Source organism: Diadema setosum, chromosome 11 (assembly GCF_964275005.1).
Source record: "Diadema setosum chromosome 11, eeDiaSeto1, whole genome shotgun sequence".
NCBI lineage: Eukaryota > Metazoa > Echinodermata > Echinoidea > Diadematoida > Diadematidae > Diadema > Diadema setosum.
Window position 1 is genome coordinate 15,810,496 of NC_092695.1, and position 20,602 is coordinate 15,831,097.

The 20,602-nt window shown below is 39.5% G+C and overlaps 1 protein-coding gene across 3 annotated transcripts in view; it reads right to left on the bottom strand.

Moving 5' to 3' along the window:
• Positions 1-406: 406 nt before the first annotated feature.
• LOC140234637 (sterol regulatory element-binding protein 1-like) overlaps positions 407-20,602 on the bottom strand; it is a 49,635-nt gene continuing 29,439 nt past the window's right edge. For 2 of the 3 annotated variants that reach the window (XM_072314668.1, XM_072314667.1), the window contains 8 exons: positions 20,289-20,455; positions 14,585-14,744; positions 13,983-14,100; positions 12,157-12,275; positions 11,872-12,004; positions 11,299-11,464; positions 6,108-6,390; positions 407-2,476 (listed from right to left, as the gene is read on the bottom strand). In XM_072314668.1, coding sequence (XP_072170769.1) covers positions 2,229-2,476; positions 6,108-6,390; positions 11,299-11,464; positions 11,872-12,004; positions 12,157-12,275; positions 13,983-14,100; positions 14,585-14,744; positions 20,289-20,455 — 1,394 coding nt within the window. In that variant the 3' untranslated portion in view covers positions 407-2,228. The remainder of the gene's footprint in view (positions 2,477-6,107; positions 6,391-11,298; positions 11,465-11,871; positions 12,005-12,156; positions 12,276-13,982; positions 14,101-14,584; positions 14,745-20,288; positions 20,456-20,602) is intronic. The other variant, XM_072314669.1, reaches the window with a different exon arrangement.

Consider the following 20,602-nt stretch of genomic DNA (forward strand, 5'->3'; position numbering starts at 1 on the left):
TTGGTCCTCTCCAAGTACCTGCCAAATTTTGTGAAAATCCGTCATGGGGTTTTCAAGAGGAAGATGAAACTGTAAAAAGATTATGATGCACAATGGACGCTGAATGATCATAACAGTTCACTGGAGTTTTTTGCTCCGGTGGAGCTAAAAAGCATATGAAAACATTGTTGTTGTTTTTTTTTGGAAAGGTATAAGTGGTGGCTACCATGCATATTATCAAGTATTATATGCATATTTGTTCACTTCTTCAGTCATATCACTCAAAGCATATGTATATATATATATATATATATATATATATATATATATATATATATATATATACACACACACACACACACATGCATGCACACACACACACACACACACACAAACCCAAAAAACAAACATTTGAACAGAGCATCTCTACAAGGTACATGCTTGCATTTGCCTTTATTTCCAGACACCTCACTGACGGTATGAAAAGAACACAGACATCACAATGAGCATCACAATGAATACTACCTAGGAAAAAAGAACAGAAGGCATCCTGTACAGAGAAATTAACACCTCCATTTCTCATAGCTTTGAAATGAAGTGTTAAGTCATTAGCCCTTTAATGCCCCAGTTTTCATAAAGACTGGACAAGGTTTGAGGCATGCAAAAGTAATTATTGTCATTAACATTTTAAACTAGAAACCTTAAGAGATGTGAAGAAGTTTGTCAGTTTTCTTTTGATTTTGTTTCCAAGCATGACCAATTTAAACCAAAGTATACACTTGTACTGTACATAATTCAGTGATTCCAGGCCTGAAAGGCTTTGCTATTGCAACAATTGCTCCTCTGCTCACATCAAGCAGGCACTGTCCTTCATTTTTGTCAGCTAAGAGTGACTATCACTTTGATCACCTCTCCTACCATTCACTTTGCACATTGGTTTGGGAAGTTTAAGGGTAATTCTGGCATATGCACAGCCACATGTACTGGCAATATTCATAAACCCCCAAATATTAACCCTTGACCAATATGTTGTTTAAAGTTCCTTTAGGTACAATGAACAATATGTATTGTAGATTGTTTCCATGATAGAGCCATTCCAAACATTTTCAGCACATGAACTGAAACAATGACACATCTCATTTTTTTTTTTTTTTTTTTTTTTTTGCTGTTAAATCCTTTGTGGCATCAAAGCATCACCATGTAGATAACTTCAATCGAAAATCACTTCACGTAAGGAGTTTGTCAAAACAGGAGACAATGTACATGTATTTCAGAGAAGTAATCATGAATAATACTTATAACTAAAAAAAAATCAATCCTTCAAGAACTTTCCTGCAGTGACTACAGAAAAGATGGAATAAGAGGGTCTAAAATAATTGGAAATATGTTATAGCCCTGATTCTGACAATTCTTCATCAAAATCATTAAGCAGATGTCACAGAAGTTCCCTTGTGGAGGAGCATATGTTTAAGAACAAAATAAATTAGTATATTGGCATTTTTTCATTCAAAAAGAAAATCATTAATTTAATCATTAAATCACAATCCATCCACAGGTGAGAATTGATTAATCTATTCCCTTTCTAACATGCTCAAATAATCTTATATACAAAGTTAAGATATTATTTACAGCACATAGTCAAAACACTCATCACATGTGTATACAGTGCCTGAGCTCCTTGCTTTCAATGGACATTTATATCAACAAATACAACAAACAAAATATTCATTTTTAATTCACTGAAATCCTGATGAGGGCTTGCAAGATAACAGACTTTGACTCTTAAGACTATACCTATCTATATCACAAGGGTTTGTACAGCATCAAAATTTGACACACATTATATTCTCTATCCTGTACCCCTCTGTGTGGTTGAATACCTATATATTTGGATACCCTGTGTATGCAGTGAAGTGCTTTTTGATTGGGATACTAATAGTTACAAGCAAAAGCATGTTTTATATTCAGGTCTACATCTGGGTACTTGGTTTATTATTGTGCATAATACAAACACTTCACCAGTATACAAATTCAATGTTTTTAAGCACATCTTGGATTTTGTCACTAAAATAGTTGCAATCATTTTATTTCACACTAACCACATGTAGTAAGACAAAAAAAAAAAAAAAAAATGGACAACAACCAAAACCTGAAACACTTGCAACTGATCTGCTAAGTTGATAATGCAAAACTGCATTCACTGTTAAGTTGCTACCATTCGTCAAGGTTACAAGAACCGGGATCCTCGTCTAGCAGCAGGCTGTGGTCACTGTCGCATTGGTTGTCGGAGGTGACCCTGCCTTCTGCAGTGACTGCAGCATCTGCTGGCAGCTCTGCATGCCGCGCTTGTCACCAACCTTCTCCAGGGAGCGCACAGCATCGTTCAGGAGGTTCTTTCGCTCCACCTGGTCGGCTGGCATGGCGGAGTAGAGGTAACAGCTCTTGACCAGCAGTGACTGGGCGCGGTCCCGCTCAGTTGTGGGAGCCTCCTCACGCTCTGCATGACAAAAATCCAAATCCAATGACAACTATGAATGGAATGCGAATGGTTCAGTTGAACAGCACAGGACATTCTTAATGAAGAGCAGTCAATCAAGGAAATGCCTCCAGGTTTCACCCTTGACGGCAATTTCTCCTCTGAGAGTAAGAGTGAATAAGGTTTTTCCTTCACATTACGTCAATCACAATATCAATCCACTTGGGCAAATTCCATGTTTATTAGGAAGCTCAATCAGGCTCAAGGTAGTATTGAATGTCAAAAGTAAGCAAGATTGGAGATCAATCACATGCATTTTGAATGTAAAGTTCTCACTTTACGGTACAGAACATACAACAAAATTCTGCAACTAATGAGGTTGGACAAAAACGATAGATACAAGCCTTGTGTGTCATTGCTTGTAATTGTGGCATATATATGCTCAACTTGTACCATATGCAACTTGCTTCAGCAAAACTAACACCAAATTACTACAATTTGACACCATTTAACCCTATTTTAACTGGGGGGGTCAAATCATTTTGCGCCGCAATTCTGCAACGCGCAAAGATTTTGCCGCGTCGTTTCATGACTTTTTCTTTTGAAGTCTCCCGCATATCTCGAGACCAAATTTGCGACGTCCGGGTACACCATTCTGAAGTTACGTAATGTTTTGCATATGCATTTCAACCCGAAAACAGCTCAAATTCATGATATCATGTGCAAATCCAATGCAAATTGTGTTTTTTTGTTAAACTGATATAAATTTGATTATTTCAACTTTTAATCATAGAAATTAAACAATTCTAATGTAAAACTAGACTCGGAATTTGTCAAGACTGACAAATTAGGTGATCCGATCTTTTTGGAAATCAAAGATTTAAGTCCTGATCCCAAAAGGCATAACCATACAGTTTTCATCTGAGATTAGGGACATTGGTCGTGTTATGTTTGGATTCTCATTTAGAAAAAGGAGTCAGACCTGCCATCTTTGGTACCGAATTCCGTATACACTAACGAAGATACAGAATGAAGTATATTTGACCTTTGACCCCACTTTGGACACCGAAGATGGCATCTGAGCAAAAAGTGGTTATTTTGTGAAATGATTCTTGTAACATGGTCTTTGCGTGTGCAAAATATGGGAAAGATAGGACATGTATTCACCAAGATACAGGATAAAACATTTATGACCTTTGACCCTAATTTACATACCCAAGATGGTGTCCGATCAAGTAGTTGTTATTTTATGAAATAATGTACGTAACATGAACTAAACATGTGCAAAATATGGGGGTGATAGGGGCTGTCTTTCTTGAGTTATTGCATAGAAAGTTGCAGAAAGAAAGACATATCTCAATACATCGAAGATAAGCTTTAATTTCAAACAAATTTTTTAACGTGATGCCGATGTCGTATGAAAAAACGAAGGGCACACTCCCGATAGCCCAAAGTCTCAGCTACAACATATTAAAATTTGGGAGAAATTCACCGAAGCATAAGTGAGCTAGTACTCGAGAAAGATAGTCGTGTCAATTTTCACTTTCAGAAAAACTGCTCTTCCATAGAGATAACACGTAAACTGGTCAAATTTGACAAGATTACTTTCAATCCATTTTTACGAGGTGATGCCGTCATCCAATCAAAATGCTGTTATTATATTAATGAAAGAGCATTTAATAAGCTACAACATACTGAAATCTGGGTGAAAATTGGCAAATGATTAGTGAGATATGCTCGAGTGAACTTGAAATTCGATGACGTCATTTTGAAAATTTAATACTTTTACTTTATTAAGAAATTTGATATCATTTAAACATTTTTCCAGCATTGCCAACCCATGAAATGACATGTACAATTCATCAGCTTTCAGAATATATAAAGAAATTGGGGGGTCACCGTCCATCCTGACGAATGAAATTGGATTTAAAATTGGCAGTTTTTCGGCATTGTTGCACTGTATATTGCCATTGAAGCGCGCGCGGAATTTCAACTTTGACGGGCCCGTATGACGTCATTTTGAGTCGGATTGACTTGAAACTTGGTAGAAATATTCCTTGACATTTCAGGCATCCGATTAATGTGAAAAAACGGGAAATTTATATTGCATATGAGCTGTGCGTGCGTATATGTGCGCGCGCGTACGCGTCCGTCCAATTTTTTCAATTTTTCAAAAAATGCTCCAAATGGTCTGAAACGTGTGCAAAAAAATTTTGAGCTCGATTTGAGCATACAAATATTTCAACGCGCGCGTACGCGCACGTTTTAAGAGAAAATATGAATTTTGAGAACATGAGTAGAATGTGCATAACTTGAAATATATGTGACGTGAATTTCATTGAAAAATTCCATTCCATTAATGAGATATGATTGAGAATGTGTTTTCATATAATGACGTCATAGTGACGTCACGGTCGACTGATCACTATGATACATTAGATTTGTCGTCTTTGGGACATGATACATATATGGTATGAGTTGGAAATTGATACTCTGAGAACTTTCTGAGTAAGTAGATGCACAACTTTTGTCCAGAAAGAAAGAAGAAGAAGAAGAACAAAGAATCCGTACAGATACAGAAGGTGATCCGAGAGGATACTCGGATCACCTAAAAAGCATGAAAACGGCCCTGCAACAAATTTTGGCCAAAAAACAATAGAAAACAAAAGGTCGAAAAAACAATAAAATACATAAGAAATTAACAAAACAATAAAAACAAAAGAAATTGATTTTGATTGTGCTATTTTTTTACAAGAACATTGTTTGATGTGTCTTGAGGAATTCTGACACAAAACTTAAGCAATCTTTCAGCCTTTTTAATGGAGTTACAGGTGGAACTATGATTTCATACATTAATTTGCATAATTAATTTACTAAAAATAGAAAGTCAATATTCTTCTTTTGTATGACCATGTAATCTTGTAGATAGCATCCGGCTCTATGTTCAGGCAAAATTTTGCGGCAATCGCGCGATTGGCGGCCGAGATCTGAAGGGGGGGTCAAATTGACCCCCCCAGTAAAAACTTGGTCTAAAATAGCCCAGTTAAAATAGAGTTAAAAGGGAAATCCAGTCCAAAAAACAAGTTAGTCTGATAAAAAAGAGTAAAATCTTTCAAATTCAATGGTAAAGTTTTGACTAAAATTTGATGAAAAATAAGGAAATTAGAAAATTTTGAAATTTTACTTAATTCTGCATAAGTTCTTGTACAGTGGCATGGATATGCAAATGAGTGAGCTGACCATGACATAACCTCACAATTTTCCGTTGATCATGTACAAAAAATGATGAAAATTCAATGTTTTTGTCGTTGAAGTCTAAAACATGATGTTAATCCTGGTTGAATAACTTCAGAATAGTGATCAGTTAGATATATCAGGATTTGAGCCTCAGGCATATTTGCCTTTGAATGAAATTTGGACATTTCAAAATCTTATGTACAAAGTATATGGCAAGTTGTGAGGGTATGACATGCTCACTTTGCCATTTGCATATTCATATTGACCGTTCCAGAACTGTTTCGTGAAAAATTAGCGAAACTTCAAAATGTCATAACTTCCTTATTTTTCACCAATTTTCAATCAAAATTTTACCACGAACTAACTCATAATTGGAAAGGAGTTCCCCTTTAAGCATGACATGTACAATGCCCACCTCTCTGCTTGGGATCTGTGACCCTTTTTCTCAGGTTTCGGTCAAGGAGAACCTGAGTGCGGACAGGGTTGGCACCTGCCATCAGGCGTGCTACCGCTTCGTACAGAGTGACCTTCGAGCTGACATGTGGGAAGTTGCTGGCCAGCTTGCGGAGGGAGTTCAGATCCTGCTGGAAGGTAGAGAGCTCTGCCTTGGGGGAGGGAGTGGAGCTGGAGCCCTGGCGTCGCTGCCAGATGGTGGACCGTGTCGAGAGGAGCCAGTCAACCACTAGCAGTTGGACCAACTGAGGAGTAAGATAACACGGTAGTTGTTCATCACAGCTTCATGTACACGTCTGTTAGCTAACCACCAAAGCTGAGGAGTAATATGGAGCAACTAACCGAAGCAACACAGCATGACAAGCCCCAACATTTACATGCATACAAACAGCAATCCTCACTTTGAATAGTGTGCAGCAATGTCCACACACTAATGCTGCTGCAAAAAATTTGTCATGCCTACATTGTACACATCTGCTCCTGAAGGGTATTTCCTCCACATAACCCCAAGCCCATTCTTGCAAATGACACCTTTCTAACTATACTTTGAATAGTGTGCAGCTTTGTCCACACACTAATGCTGCTGCAAAAAATTTGTCGTGCCTACATTGTATACGTCTGATCCTGAATAATAATAATACTAACAATACAGGGTACTTATAGTGCGCCAGTTCCACATAGTCAACGTGCTCAAGGCGCAGTAGAAGAAGTAAGTTATGAAATGAAGGGTATTTCCTTCACGTACCCCCAACCCCATCCTTGCAAATGACACCTTTCTAACCATATCAAAAGGAGGACTGCTTTCATGGTCCAGGTCTCCTTCAAGTTTAATCTGTAGTAAAAGCTGACAGTGAGAGATAAGCCACAAGATATAGATATCCAGTCGATTGTTGCTATCTTCCTTCAGTTGCAGCTCCTGCCTCTGTGTTGCACTGCAGATGCACTGCATTAGCGGTACGTGCATGCAATGCAACTACAATGCACCACAGCGACAAGTTGTTTGGACAGTCCGATGAGTTGACCCTCTGGAAATGTTGCATGACTGGCTACCTCCAGTGTCGACACCAATTTCCATCAGTGATCCACCAAACTACCCTTGATCATTTGGAAACCCACTCACCACAATACCACCCCACACCATTCTAAACAGAAAAAAACTAGAAATGTCGCTATGGCGACTGGTATGCCTCCGCCATAATGCAAGGTTCTTCGAATCGAATAGGCCTATAGCACAATGTCTTGACAATGTGTGATGACAGTTTCACATAACTGGCAAAGTATTAAAAATGACAGGTTTGTCACAAATGCATTGAATGTTCACTTTCCTTGAACTAGGTTTATTTGGATGAATGGCTATACTGTCTAATAAGAGTGCAGGTATTTAGGGATTTGTACCCAAATTTTGACCCTTTTATAAGTTTAAAGAAGAAGTGAAATTTAGCACTTTCTCTTGACCTTTGACCTTTTGACAAGAAACTTCCAAGAGAATCTGTATTGGGTAATACATGCATATACTAAGTTTCAAGGAAAAATTCTACAGGCATTGCATAGATGAGAGGGAAATAATGACAATTTGATGAGTTGACCTCGACCTTTGACCCCCTGACCTTTGACCCCTTACCTATAAATACCCTAAATGATCACTCTCAGTCAATACATGCATATATTTTAAGTTCCATGAAGATATATCTTGAAATATTTGTGAGATATGGAGAAAAAAGTTAAATTTTAACATTTTCACTTGACCTTTCGACCTTTGACCCCATGACCCTAAAATCCAAACAAAGTATTATCCCCCCAGGAAACACCCTCATACCAAGTTTGATGTAAAATCACCACACGGTTCTTGAGATATCGACAAAAACAAAACGGGACGGACGGACGACCCAAAAACATAATGCCTCTGGCCACTTCGTTGGCGGAGGCATAACAAGAAAAAAAGAAAAAAGGAGCTAAGTCTAGTTAAATCCTGGCTGCTAAATACCCTTGTAATCTTTCATTACACATTTCCATCAAACCACTGGTAGAAACAATCTTGATTCTTGACATACACAAGGCAAGTGCCAAATTGTGTCTCGCCCATTCGCGTACAAGGAATTAATATTTTTTATAACTCCCTGAAGTTAATTGACCTGCTTATGACCTTTGACCTTGTGATGACCTTTAACTCCCCAAGGGACATCTACCGTCCAAGTTTGGTCACAAACGGACATAGGGATCAAAAGTTATGAGCCACAATCAAAACGCGCCCTAAAAACATAACATTGGGCCCTAAAAGTTTGTTGACCCCTGTCTGTGACCTTTGACCTTGTGGTAACCTTCAACTTCCCAAGAGACATCTTTCATCCAAGTTTGGTCACAAACGGACAAAGGGATCAAAAGTTATGAGCCATAAATGAAATGCGCCCTAAAAACTTAAAAGAAAACTGTACTGACATTTTCTAATTGTCTGATAATTCTAATCTACATTTTTTGATGCCTACTACTGGAAAGAGAGGATTCTAAAACCCAGGATAAGCCTGTAATGATTTTTTGAAAAAAATGAAAACGAGCAAGCCATGGAACGATCCACACAATTTGGCCTACGTCACAGGTGCTCTTGGTGCACAACTCCGACATTAGCAAGACGAACCACATAATGCCAATTTACTGATGAAATCTCACACGAAGTACTGCAAAAGCTGTTATTTAGTATAATTGCAATATGGAGCTATAATAAACATGTTAAACAATATCTATTAATCTTGAAAAGCAATCTCTTCAACAGCTTTTTATTTAGATAAAACTTGTGGGAAAATTCCAGATATGCAAAATGAAATTGGCATTGTTATCCGAACGTGCTGCCCATAGAAGACTGTGTGTAAGTAACGTTACGCATTGATGATCATGACGCCATGGTTCGCCAGTTCAAACTATCTAACGTAGATGAGGGCTGAGTGAATCTAAATCCAAAGGTAGATAGACTCTCTTCAACGACACGCACGATTTACGCTTAGTGAGATGAAAACGGTACCCAGTACACATAGACTCTGAAATACTAGAACTAGGACTAGGACTACTGAGCAGTCAAGGAGTAGGTTCTACGTGGCAGTCCAAGTTTTGATGAGTAGGCCCTACACTCACTCACCGTCGACATTGCAGCTGTAGGCCCTATGTGCACAGCGCTAATAAGGCACAGCGTAACGTTAAATACCCCTGCTGCCAGAACTTGAAGAAAGTCCAGACGAAAGTCCAGACGAAAGTCCAGACTCCAGATCTAGATCTGGACCCCTTTTCAGGTAAGGTATCTGCTTTATGGATTTCCGATGTTTTGTAGTCGAGATAAATCTCATAGTGGTGTTATTTACACCAAGGACTAATGTTAGATCTAACAATTTGTTTCAGTAGGCCTACTAGGACCCATATCTCGGAAGAGTGGCCTGACCACATAGATTCTAACACAGTGTCGCTGCTTCGCGATCCCAGCGCTGGTGTAGGTATAGTGCTAGCGTACTTCCGTATCCATGTAGATATCTCAAAATTCACCTTTCCAAATGGCACCAAACTCACAGGAAATACTTTATGATTCATATCCAACAGCTCACGTTAATTGGAAACAAATCACATGTCGGGAAGCGTAAGTGTAGATGTCGGACTTTCCTGTCGGTGTCGCTAAAAATAATCTGCTCTACGACTAACACGAGTGATTGCGGCCAGGCCCTAACCTACCTGCTGCGCACGCACAGACTGAAGTTAGCCATTTAATATCATGAGACAAATCTTTCAAGTAATCGGGGGCAATAAATAAATTTACAAATTATTTGTGGTAAGTTGAATGAAAAATGTAGTTCCTATATCACACAAGTCGCAAAAATCATTACACTTTTGAGTTTAGTTCTCGCGTAAATTCCCCGTTCGCACAGTACTAGTCGGCTAACTTCAGTTCTAGATTGTGCATCTTGCATTCGCCAAGATTTCTCGCGAAGAGTGAGTTTTTCTTGAGTGACGACTTGAAAGTCGACGTCAATATTGAAACTTCTCGATTACTGATTTCGTTCAAATATAAGAGAATACTTTGAAATATGCTATGAAGTATATCCTGTAATTTTGGTGCGATTTGGTTTAGTGGAATTTGAGATATCTACATGGATAGAACAGTACACAAGCACCGCCTGCTAGCTAAATTAGGCCTAAGCGTCGTCTGCTACTCGATACGAATTAACGCACGCGTATGCGAGCACTTGTAATCAGTAATAGTGAGAGCACCTGTGACATCATAACATCCGGGCTCGTCAGCTCATTAGCATAATTCTCACCTAAAAAGTTCCATTTTTAACATTAAATTACGGACTTAATCGTTATGAAATTTTGATTCTGTTTGCACCGCTGGGTCTTTTAGAATTAAAAGAACAACATATAAAAAAAAAAAAAAACCCGGTACAATGCCCTTTTAACATTGGGCCCTAAAAGTTCGTTGACCCCTGTCTGTGACCTTTGACCTTGTGGTAACCTTCAACTTCCCAAGAGACGTCTACCATCACCCAACTTTGATCGCCATTGTAGCAACATGTGCTGAGTTACGTGTGATAAGAGAGTCTTGCAAGTAAACTTAAACGTATGACCTCAAATGACCTTTGACCTTATCATGTGACCTCCTACGGCACCATTACATGAAGGTACCCCCAGTGCATCCATCACCCAAGTTTGATTGCCATTGTAGCAACATGTGTCGAGTTACGTGCGATAAGAGAGTCTTGCAAGTAAACTTTAACGTATGACCTCAAATGACCTTTGACCTTATCCTGTGACCTCCAACGGCACCATGACATGAAGGTACCCCTAGTGCTTCTATCACCCAAGTGTGGCTGCCATTGCTGTAACAGTTGCCAAGTTATGCATCATAAGAGAGTCTTGCAGGTAAACTTTAACATTTGTGACGGACGACGGACAACGGACGGACGCCATTTGGATCCCTTAGTCTCGCCTTCACCTCCGGTGGGCGAGACAAAAACTGCTCTACAACTCTTCCAGGCATTTCATTGCATTTGTACACACTTAACTACTAGTGTGCCTCTGAAATAAAAACTCCCCAACCGATGCATCAATTTTCATTTAGTTTTTTTTTTTTTTTCTAATTCATTTCAAATATCTGATGGTGTTTCCTAGGGACTTACCATGATGGATTCCTGGCTCTCTCCTGGATGGCAACTATCCATGCTGCGAACCAGGTTGTCACTAGCAAGGTCCAACATCCTTGGGCACTCGTCGGGCACTCTGTTTGGTGTGGCAGCCAGGAGGGCACGGCGAGCCTTGTAGGCTTGGAGGGCAGCCAAGGGGAAGCTGTGGAATGAGAGGAAAACAAATTAAGAGATTTGATTAATACATTGGTCTGCTATGCACACAAACACTCAGGGCTAGCACGTATTCCTCTCTTCCTTTCACTGCCACATAGCTTACAACAAAAGAATGAACACAACTGTCTTTCTAGTGTGGAATGTATCTGTATCCTTTTGCTTGAATATTATTCACAAAACTGTCTTCTTCCACCTGATGAGCAAATGTAATCTCTGAGGGGAAATTTACACAAGACTCTCATGAAACTACAGTGTCAGCTACTCAAAATTTACTTAGCATACACATTGCATGGAGTGGGTTGGAGAGAGGAAAATGGGGAGTGAAAGTAATTCTGTAACAGCCATCATGCTTGTCTCTCCTACATAAACATTTGTCATTCACAGCTATCTTACCCCTCATGCTCAAGCTCTGGTGGGGGAGAGTCTACACAGGCAAAGTAGTCTTCAGCCTTCTCCTCCTCCCCTATCTGCCAATAAGCCGCCACAAAGAGCAGGTTGATCCACCAACGAGCAAGAGGGTCGTGATCTGAAAACAAACAGAACAAAGATATTGTTCTTCAGTCAACCATTTACTATTCAAGAGTCATTCTTGCAGACACATACACCACTTTCCTGTCAATTCACTTAAAATCCATGCAACAACTTCAGTAAATAGCAGCTCACATCAAAGATGCTTACCGTTTCTTGCTTGCAGGTTTGAGCTCATATCGATGTTAGGCTGGTGGTAGTTGGTGGCTTCCTCAAGAGAGATGTTCAAACAGTTCAGCAACATGAGGAAGTCATGGTTCTTGCCACTGCTGAGAAAAATTGAAGCATAAAAAGTGACTCCAAGCTGAGTGAGGAAGGAGTATAGGGATTTGCACTTGCCCTGACTAAGCAGAGAACTATACATTTTGACTTTGTTTATAAGTACTAAATTGAGAACTTGCATTTCCTATGGTCCATTTATTATCTCGGTTTACCCTGTTCACCTCCTCCATACTACATTTTCTCCTTCCATCTTTACTTCACAAATAAACCTGAATTTCTAATATCTATTCCATGCTCACATACAAGATATATCCAGTGAGGGGAAATTTTGATCACCTATGTCCACTTGATCTTGAGACACCTACTTTGATTACCGATAGTCTATGTTTGAATATACAGTTGTACTGTGCAAGGCAGTGCAGCCACAATGTCATGAGAGCAGAGAAAATCTTTCATGTTTGCAGTACTGTAGCAGAGATTATGATATAATTGCCGAGAACTGTCAAAATTGCCCAGCCATTCTCCCCGCTGTATAAGATTAATCAAAAAAACAAAACAAACAAACAAACTAGAAATGTCGCTATGGCGACTGGTATGCCTCCGCCATAATGCATGGTTCTCCGAATAGGTCTATAGCACAATGTCTTGACAATGTGTGATGACAGTTTCACATAACTGGCAAAATATTGAAATGAAAGGTTTGTCACAAATGCATTGAGTGTTCACTTTCCTTGAACTAGGTTTATTTGGATGAATGGCTATACTGTCTAAGAGTGCAGGTATTTGGGGATTTGAGGATTTTTATCCAACTTTTGACCCTTTTATAAGTTTAAAGAAGAAGTGAAATTTAGCACTTTCACTTGACCTTTTGGCAAGAAACTTCCAAGAGAATCTGTATTGGATGATACATGCTTACACTAAGTTTCAAGAAAAAATCCTGCTTGCATTGCATTGATAAGAGAGAAATAATGACATTTTGATGAATTGACCTTGACCTTTGACCCATGACCCCTAAATTCCCTAAATGATCACTGCCAGTCAGTACATGCATATATACTAAGTTCCATGAAGACTCCTTGAAATATTTGTGAGAAAAAAGTGAAATTTTAACATTTTCACTTGACCTTTGACCTCATGACCCAAAGCTCTCTCTGGGTGGGGAATCTTTATTTGGTAGTTCATGTATACACCAAGTTTCAAGAAAATACCTCCAGGCATTGCATAGATATAGGGGAAATAGTGAAATTTTGGGCATTTGACCTTGACCTTTTGACCTTTGGCCTTGAGCATGTGCGCCCAAAAGTTGATAGGCACAACTTCCCCCACTCATACATATACATGCCTAGTTTCATTAGGATACCTCTCACAGTTTTTTCGTTACGCTGTCCACAAAATTGATTATGGACGGAAGGACGGACAGACGGACGGACGGACAGACGGAAGGACGGACGGAAGGAGGGAGGGACGGACGGACGGACAACCCGAAAACATAATGCCTCCGGCGACACTTCGTGGCGGAAGCATAAAAAACCTTCAGGCAAGATTAAGTTCTTGTCAAAGCAAATCTTCCTGTCCATCAGCTTGCTGCACCTATGACCATAAGAATTCTTGAAGACAGAATTTCTCCTCTTTCTCCAAGCCCTGTCCAAAATACATCTGTAATAATAAGGAGAATATACATTAAAAAAAAGTAGAAGAGGTTAGCTCAATTTTTTTTTCAGGTCACTAGGAGAAAGGAAGATTGTTTAGTATACCTCTTTCTCTTCTTCTGTGCATCATCTCCATCCTCAGGGCTCTGTGTCAGGATCCCCTTCAGAATGCTGTGGATCATTTTCTCTCTCAGATGCCGGGCCACAATTACCAGGGGGTTTCCTGTACCAACACAGAGAACAAATCCCATGATTAACCATCAACACTGCTTCCATGAAAAAAAAAGAAGTACACATCAGAGATTACAGCTGCATTCAAAATAAGCAGGTGCCAAATGTAACACTTCATCCTTTTACTCAAGTCTGAGAAAACTTCTTACATCACATGAGAGGAGGGTTGTTACAAAATCATTTACATAATAATTGTTGTCATCATACGTAATTAGGTGGGCATCATCATAAAAATATGACACCAAGCTTCTGCACCTAATTCTTACCTAAATTGTGATATGTTTTGTATGTTTCAATTCCTGAACAGACAAGCATAATCATATCACTTCCTGATAAACTATTTCATAGCCTAATGTTGCACCTTTACCAATTCAGGCAAAACTAAAAATGAAGTTTCGGAAGCTTAACCTGAAACACTATGCAATAATTCAGAGAGACACAGATAAGAGTTAAAGAGACACATCTCTTTGACTTACGTTTCTCAGACACAGATGTGAAGAAGCTCGGACCCTGCCAAGATGTGGGAACTGTTGTGTCCAGCTTGAAGTGCTGGCTGAAGGCAGGCAAGGTCCAGCTAAGAACGGCTGGGCTTGGGCCCTTGGTCAGCAAGCGGCGAACCCGGTAGAATGCCGGTGACTGCACACAGAGAGGAGAGAAGTTGAAAGTTTGTTTTCTTATTTTTACCACGATTTCATAAGGCACTTTAATTGTGAACCTTTGGGTAGGTATAAAATTCTGGACACATATTACTGCTAACTTCAGACAAATTAAAAGGAGCAAACAAAACTAATCTCCAACTTTGATCTCTCTGCAACATAAGGTGCACTGTCTTTATCATCACAGCATGTTCTATTAAAAGGGGCAAAAATTAGTGGTGGCCACAGTCAACTAAAAAAGGAGCAGTGGATAATTTCCTGATCAGATTTAGAGATTACTAAATATAACTACTTAGTTGCCAGCTACAGATTCATAAGAAACCAAATTTCTACAAATTGTTACATATTTATAAACAAGGCAAGTGCCATAATGTGTCTTGCCCATTCGCGTACAAGAAATTCTACGCGAATAGGATATAACAGATAAAAAAAGGAGATATAACAGATAAAAAGAGATATAAAAGAGTAAAAATTCATGGCAAAAAAGAAACGTGCCAAAAAAACTTAACATTGAGCCCTTAAAGTTCGTTGACCCCTGCCTGTGACCTTTGACCTTGTGGTGACCATCCACTCCCCAAGGGACATCTACCATCCAAGTTCGGTAACAAACGGACCTATGGATCAAAAGTTATGACCCATAATAGAAATGCGCCATAAAAACTTAACATTGGGCTCTAAAAGTTTGTTGACCCTTGCCTGTGACCTTTGACCTTGTAGTGACCATCCCCTCCCCAAGGGACATCTACCATCCAAGTTTGGTCACAAACGGACCTATACTTATATGGATCAAAAGTTATGACCCATAATAGAAACGCGCCATAAAAACTTAACATTGGGCTCTAAAAGTTCGTTGACCCCTGCCTGTGACCTTTGACCTTGTGGTGACCATCCACCCCCCAAGGGACATCTACCATCCAAGTTTGGTCACAAATGGAGTTACGGATCAAAAGTTATGACCCATAATAGAAATGCGCCATAAAAACTTAACATTGGGCCCTAAAGTTCATTGACCCCTGCCTGTGAGCTTTGACCTTGAGGTGACCTTCATACATGATAAAATGTGAAACTTTGTATGACCCCTCTTCCCTCGAAGTTTGATTGCAATTGAAGCCCAGAGTAAAGAGTTATTGAAGTTTTTGTAGCGTTATGGACAGACGATGGACGGACGGAAGGACGACAGACGGACAGACGCCGCAGGCGATCCCTTAGTCTCCCCTCACCTCCGGTGGGCTCGACAAAAATCGTTATTAGTCCAGGCTAGAAGGCACCCAACCTTGTTTTTTGATATATACAATGTTTTTTGATGGTTTCTTGTCAATTCGAGGGTGCTGATTCCAAATCCGATTGATGCCACTCGCGTAACCTTGAGCATTTTCGGCAAAATGCAAAAATCCAAAATGGCCGCCAGATATGCTAATTCGGCCGTGATAAACATAATAATGCGCATTATATGACAAATTATTCCACCAAACTTTGTACATTTCTGTTCCTAGAGTTACTCCATCTGCATTTGCAAGAGAATTTTCATTTCATATAGGTCCATTTAGTATTTAAAGCTCATTTTTATTCAAAATGGCCGCCATTCCTATGCTTATGTACTATATGAATGGCAAAACATAATGCATGGGAATATAGCACAAATTTACTGTGTTTCCAGTCCCGTACCTACACTGTCATAAAGTGTTGCATGTGTAATACAAATATGTTGGGTGTCACTTACAATATAACGGGCCTACATGTATATTTCAGCATTTGATATTCATAAACCTTACTATATGTTTAACACAATTTCTTATCTATTTCATTTTGTCTCAACAACGAATATAAGTTCACTAAACGTCTCGCAAGAAAGCAATATAATGTCATATTCTACACGCAGATTGAATATAAAAATGTAATACTAACACAATATCTTAAGAAGCCTAGATGCATGGTATTTATCAAATAATGTTAAAAATGGAAGGGAATCTAGAAAACAAAGCTTTTAATATACATTCCCCTATAACCATATTAACAAAGTACAGAAAATCCTATACAGTAAGTGCAGAGATATGGTTGCCGACAAAAACATACCGGACATTCCGACACACCTAAAAACCCTTTACATTATAGATTTTTTTTTTTTCCAGCAAGGAGTTGGGGGGTGGGGGGGGGGGGGGGCGGGGGGGGGGGGAGGCGAGTTTGAAATGGATCATAACCTCCATCACTTTGATATAATTTAGAAGTACCGCCTTGATATTATAGAGTAAACTTGATTTTCTTCTTGACTTAAAACGACAAAAACTGGTGAAGGCATAAACGAAACTGTCTAAATGCAATACCGTACAAACTATTCATTAAACATCAACCAAGGAGCAATGTGAGATACCTCTTTCAGTTCTCTCACAGTTCCCAGGTGTTGATAATAATTAGATACACTTTGACATCATGATCTCATTCAGTCTTGTCTTAAAACTAAAACTGTAATTTTTATTGTCTTTAAAGAACCCTTTAATTGGATGTTTGGCAGCAGGTGACATCAGCCCCAAATTTGCAGAATTTTCAGGCTAAAGATGCATATGAGTCCTGCAATTGCTTTAATAGAAACCACATCTGGTGATGTTCAGCACTTCCTCAGGGGTCAGAGGGCGATTATTAATTGCCATAGAAACAGAATGAAGACATAAAGACTTGCTTGATCACCACCCGTTGAAGCCCTATGGCTTTGTTGCCAGGCCAGAGACAAGTGTTGTAGGTAACTTAGGTGGTGTCAAAGATGACATCAGACCAGCATCTTCACCAACCGGTTTTGGGGTCAAAGCTTTCAAGTTACGGGAGGGAAATCTAGGCTTGTGGGATTTCAGACGCATTGATGGCAGGTTGTTCAAGGGGGCATTTCATGAAGCGTTTTGTTAGATCTTCTCTTTTTGACTAACTGTTATAAAATCCTTGCATCTGATTGGCTGAGAGCAAATTTGTCAGACAATTTTTTCAGACGAAACGCTTCATGAAATGCCCCCATGCTATCATGTTTGGAAGGTCAGGGTATGCGTTGACAGCACTGGTGACACTTGCCATCCTTTCCTTCCAGCGTGAGAGAGAGTGATCGAGTGCCAGTGAAGGAGGGTAGACTTCCTTAGCCTATGCTTGGAAGGCTTGCCACAGAGGGCTACCTTGAACAAAGCATTGGCAAGATGGTTACTAAGATGGAAGGCATGGGTCGGATGATAATCTAATAAAGGTTGGGGCAAAGTCTCCAGAAAGTGAAGAACTTCTCTATTGTCTTGAGATGGGTCAGTACTCGGCTCATGTCATCCAAGGACTTTCTACGAGACGTAAAGGCAAGATCATCTGCAAACTTCCTACGTGAAGGGAATGTTATGTCACCATGTATATGGTAAAAAGAGCTCTAGTGGAGTTAGTTTACAGCCACCATTAAGGAGGCCATCATTCAGAGTCCTAACACTGCTGGTCTGGTTACCTAGAGCAATCCTGAATCTGCAAGTGCTCAGAGACTCCAACCCCAAGTACCTTCTGATCTGGAGATTCTCCCGCCTGAAACCCCTAGCAAACGGGAGACTCCAACTTGATGTGCGCGAAGCGCATATATTATCACGAGCGCGAAGTTCCCTGCGGCCGGGGTCCAGGGCCCGCTTGAGCTCTGGAAGCTCTAATAGGGTTCTTAGTGTTCTCTTGTGCTATCTAAGGCTTATTTTTTCAATATACGAACACACAAAGTAAGAAATCATTTCAAGTGGGAGACACAGAGCCAGGGCAGGAGAAAGTAAATCTCAAGCGGGAGAACGGGAGATTTCGCAAAACGGGCTTTCGGCGGAAGATCTCCCGTCGAAAGCTGGAGAGTTGTAGTCTCTGAGTGCTGAAGATTAAGGACAAGCAGTGTGAAGTTGTTATAACACTGCTTTCAGAATGAGGCAGCACTGTACAGATCTCAGAGTCTGTCTTGACATCATATACGCGAACACATTCACTCAGAAAAAAAAATGGTGGTAGAATACATCTTCCTTATATAGTTCAGCTAGGTTAACATGAAAAACTTTTGGGCCTTGTTTTCATTTCAGAGATTTGACAACAGGAAGTGAGGTGGTCCCTTTTTTCCACTTTCCCCTGCCTCATGTTCTTTCTCTGGTGAGGGGACTGATAAGTTTGTATGATATCGCTTTTAGATAATGTAGAACAGGAAATGTAATTGGAAATTTCATTTGTGTCATCATCTAGGATTCAGCCTTTTATCAAATTGTTAATGTCAAATAATTCCTGATAAACGATGTTGATGTTGGCGTCAATTCAAGCTTTGGTGGGTTTTTTCCAAATTTCTTGGGAAAAATTCAGATTGACGGTAGCAAATTTGGATGTTTGCATCAAAGAATAAAACAGCTTTTGTTAGTGACAATCCTCTGATTTATAATCAGCACACAAATTGAGAAACAGTGTACCTGGGTGACAGAAAAAAAGAAAAGAAAATTTGTTTTTTTCCATGAACACTTTGCCGTTCATATTGTGCAGGGGTATGTGGGTGGCATCCATTTTGAAGTTTTGTATGAAGAAGAATATAATAAGCCTAAAACAATACATTTTCCGTTTGTTTGCTTGTTTGTTTGCTTGTTTTGCTAGTGGCACTCATGAGATTTGCACGGCACATGCAAAATTTGATAAAAGCGTAGGTATGTGACTGAAAATTCGTCTTCTATTTCTATGCATATTTTTTGCCATTCATATAGTACATGAGTGTAGGAGTGGCGGCCATTTTGAATTGAAAATAAGCTTAAAATACTAAATGTACCTCTTCAAATGAAAGATTTTTTGCATGTGCAAGTAGAATTACTCAAGGAACAAAAATTTAAAAAACTTTGATGGAATAATTGGTCATAAAATTGACATAACTGGGATTATCATGGCCAAATTAGCATATCTGGCGGCCATTTTGGATTTTTGCATTTTGCCGAAAATGCTCAAGGTTACGCGAGTGGCATCAATCGGATTTGGAATCAGCACCCTCGAATTGACAAGAAACCATCAAAAAACATTGTATATATCAAAAAACAAGGTTAGGTTCATTTTCTATGGAGCCTAGCCTGGACTATATCACTATCTAATATAAGTTTTTTCTTTTCTTTTCTTTTTTTTTGGAGGTGTAGACAATCACCAATTTTTAAAGTACAATGTACTTCAGTATTACTGTTTAGCATCAAACAGTTCATCATATGCACAAAGATAAAGAGATACAACACACCATGCAAGAGACAGTCCAACACAGGACCTACAGCTAGCCCTGGGCCCCGTTGCAAGAAAGTTGCAATCAATTGCAAATAATTGCTAATTTTGAAACAACCATTCTGATTGGCTCAGGGTCTGCCCTATTAAGAAGACATGCATGCAACAATGATTTTGACTAGCCAGTGACAATCAGTTGCAAGTTGCGTTTAAATGCAAAGTTTCTAGCAACAGGGCCCTGGTCTCACAAACGAAGACATTCCATGCACAGAGAAGGTTATATGGCATATACACATATGTTTAGTGGACTTACAGCTAGCCACTGCAAACTCTTAGGGAAGCGTGTCCTGATGAGGACCCCGACAGTGGCATAGATCTCTGCCAGCTTGGTGTGACTCATGGCTTCCCTCGCCCTCTCTCCATGGTTGATACTACAAAGTCCCATGTAGAATGCCCTCGGCACTCCAAGAGAGAAGTTTCCTGAGAAAGGGGACAAAGTTTGAAAGGGAATTACAAGGAATGCTATCACAACTGAAGTTGATGAGTTGAAGGTAAATGCAATCACAGTTCAAGCTGAACATGCTCATGGTCTGCAAATTAAAAGGTATGCATTTTCTTTTAAACCTG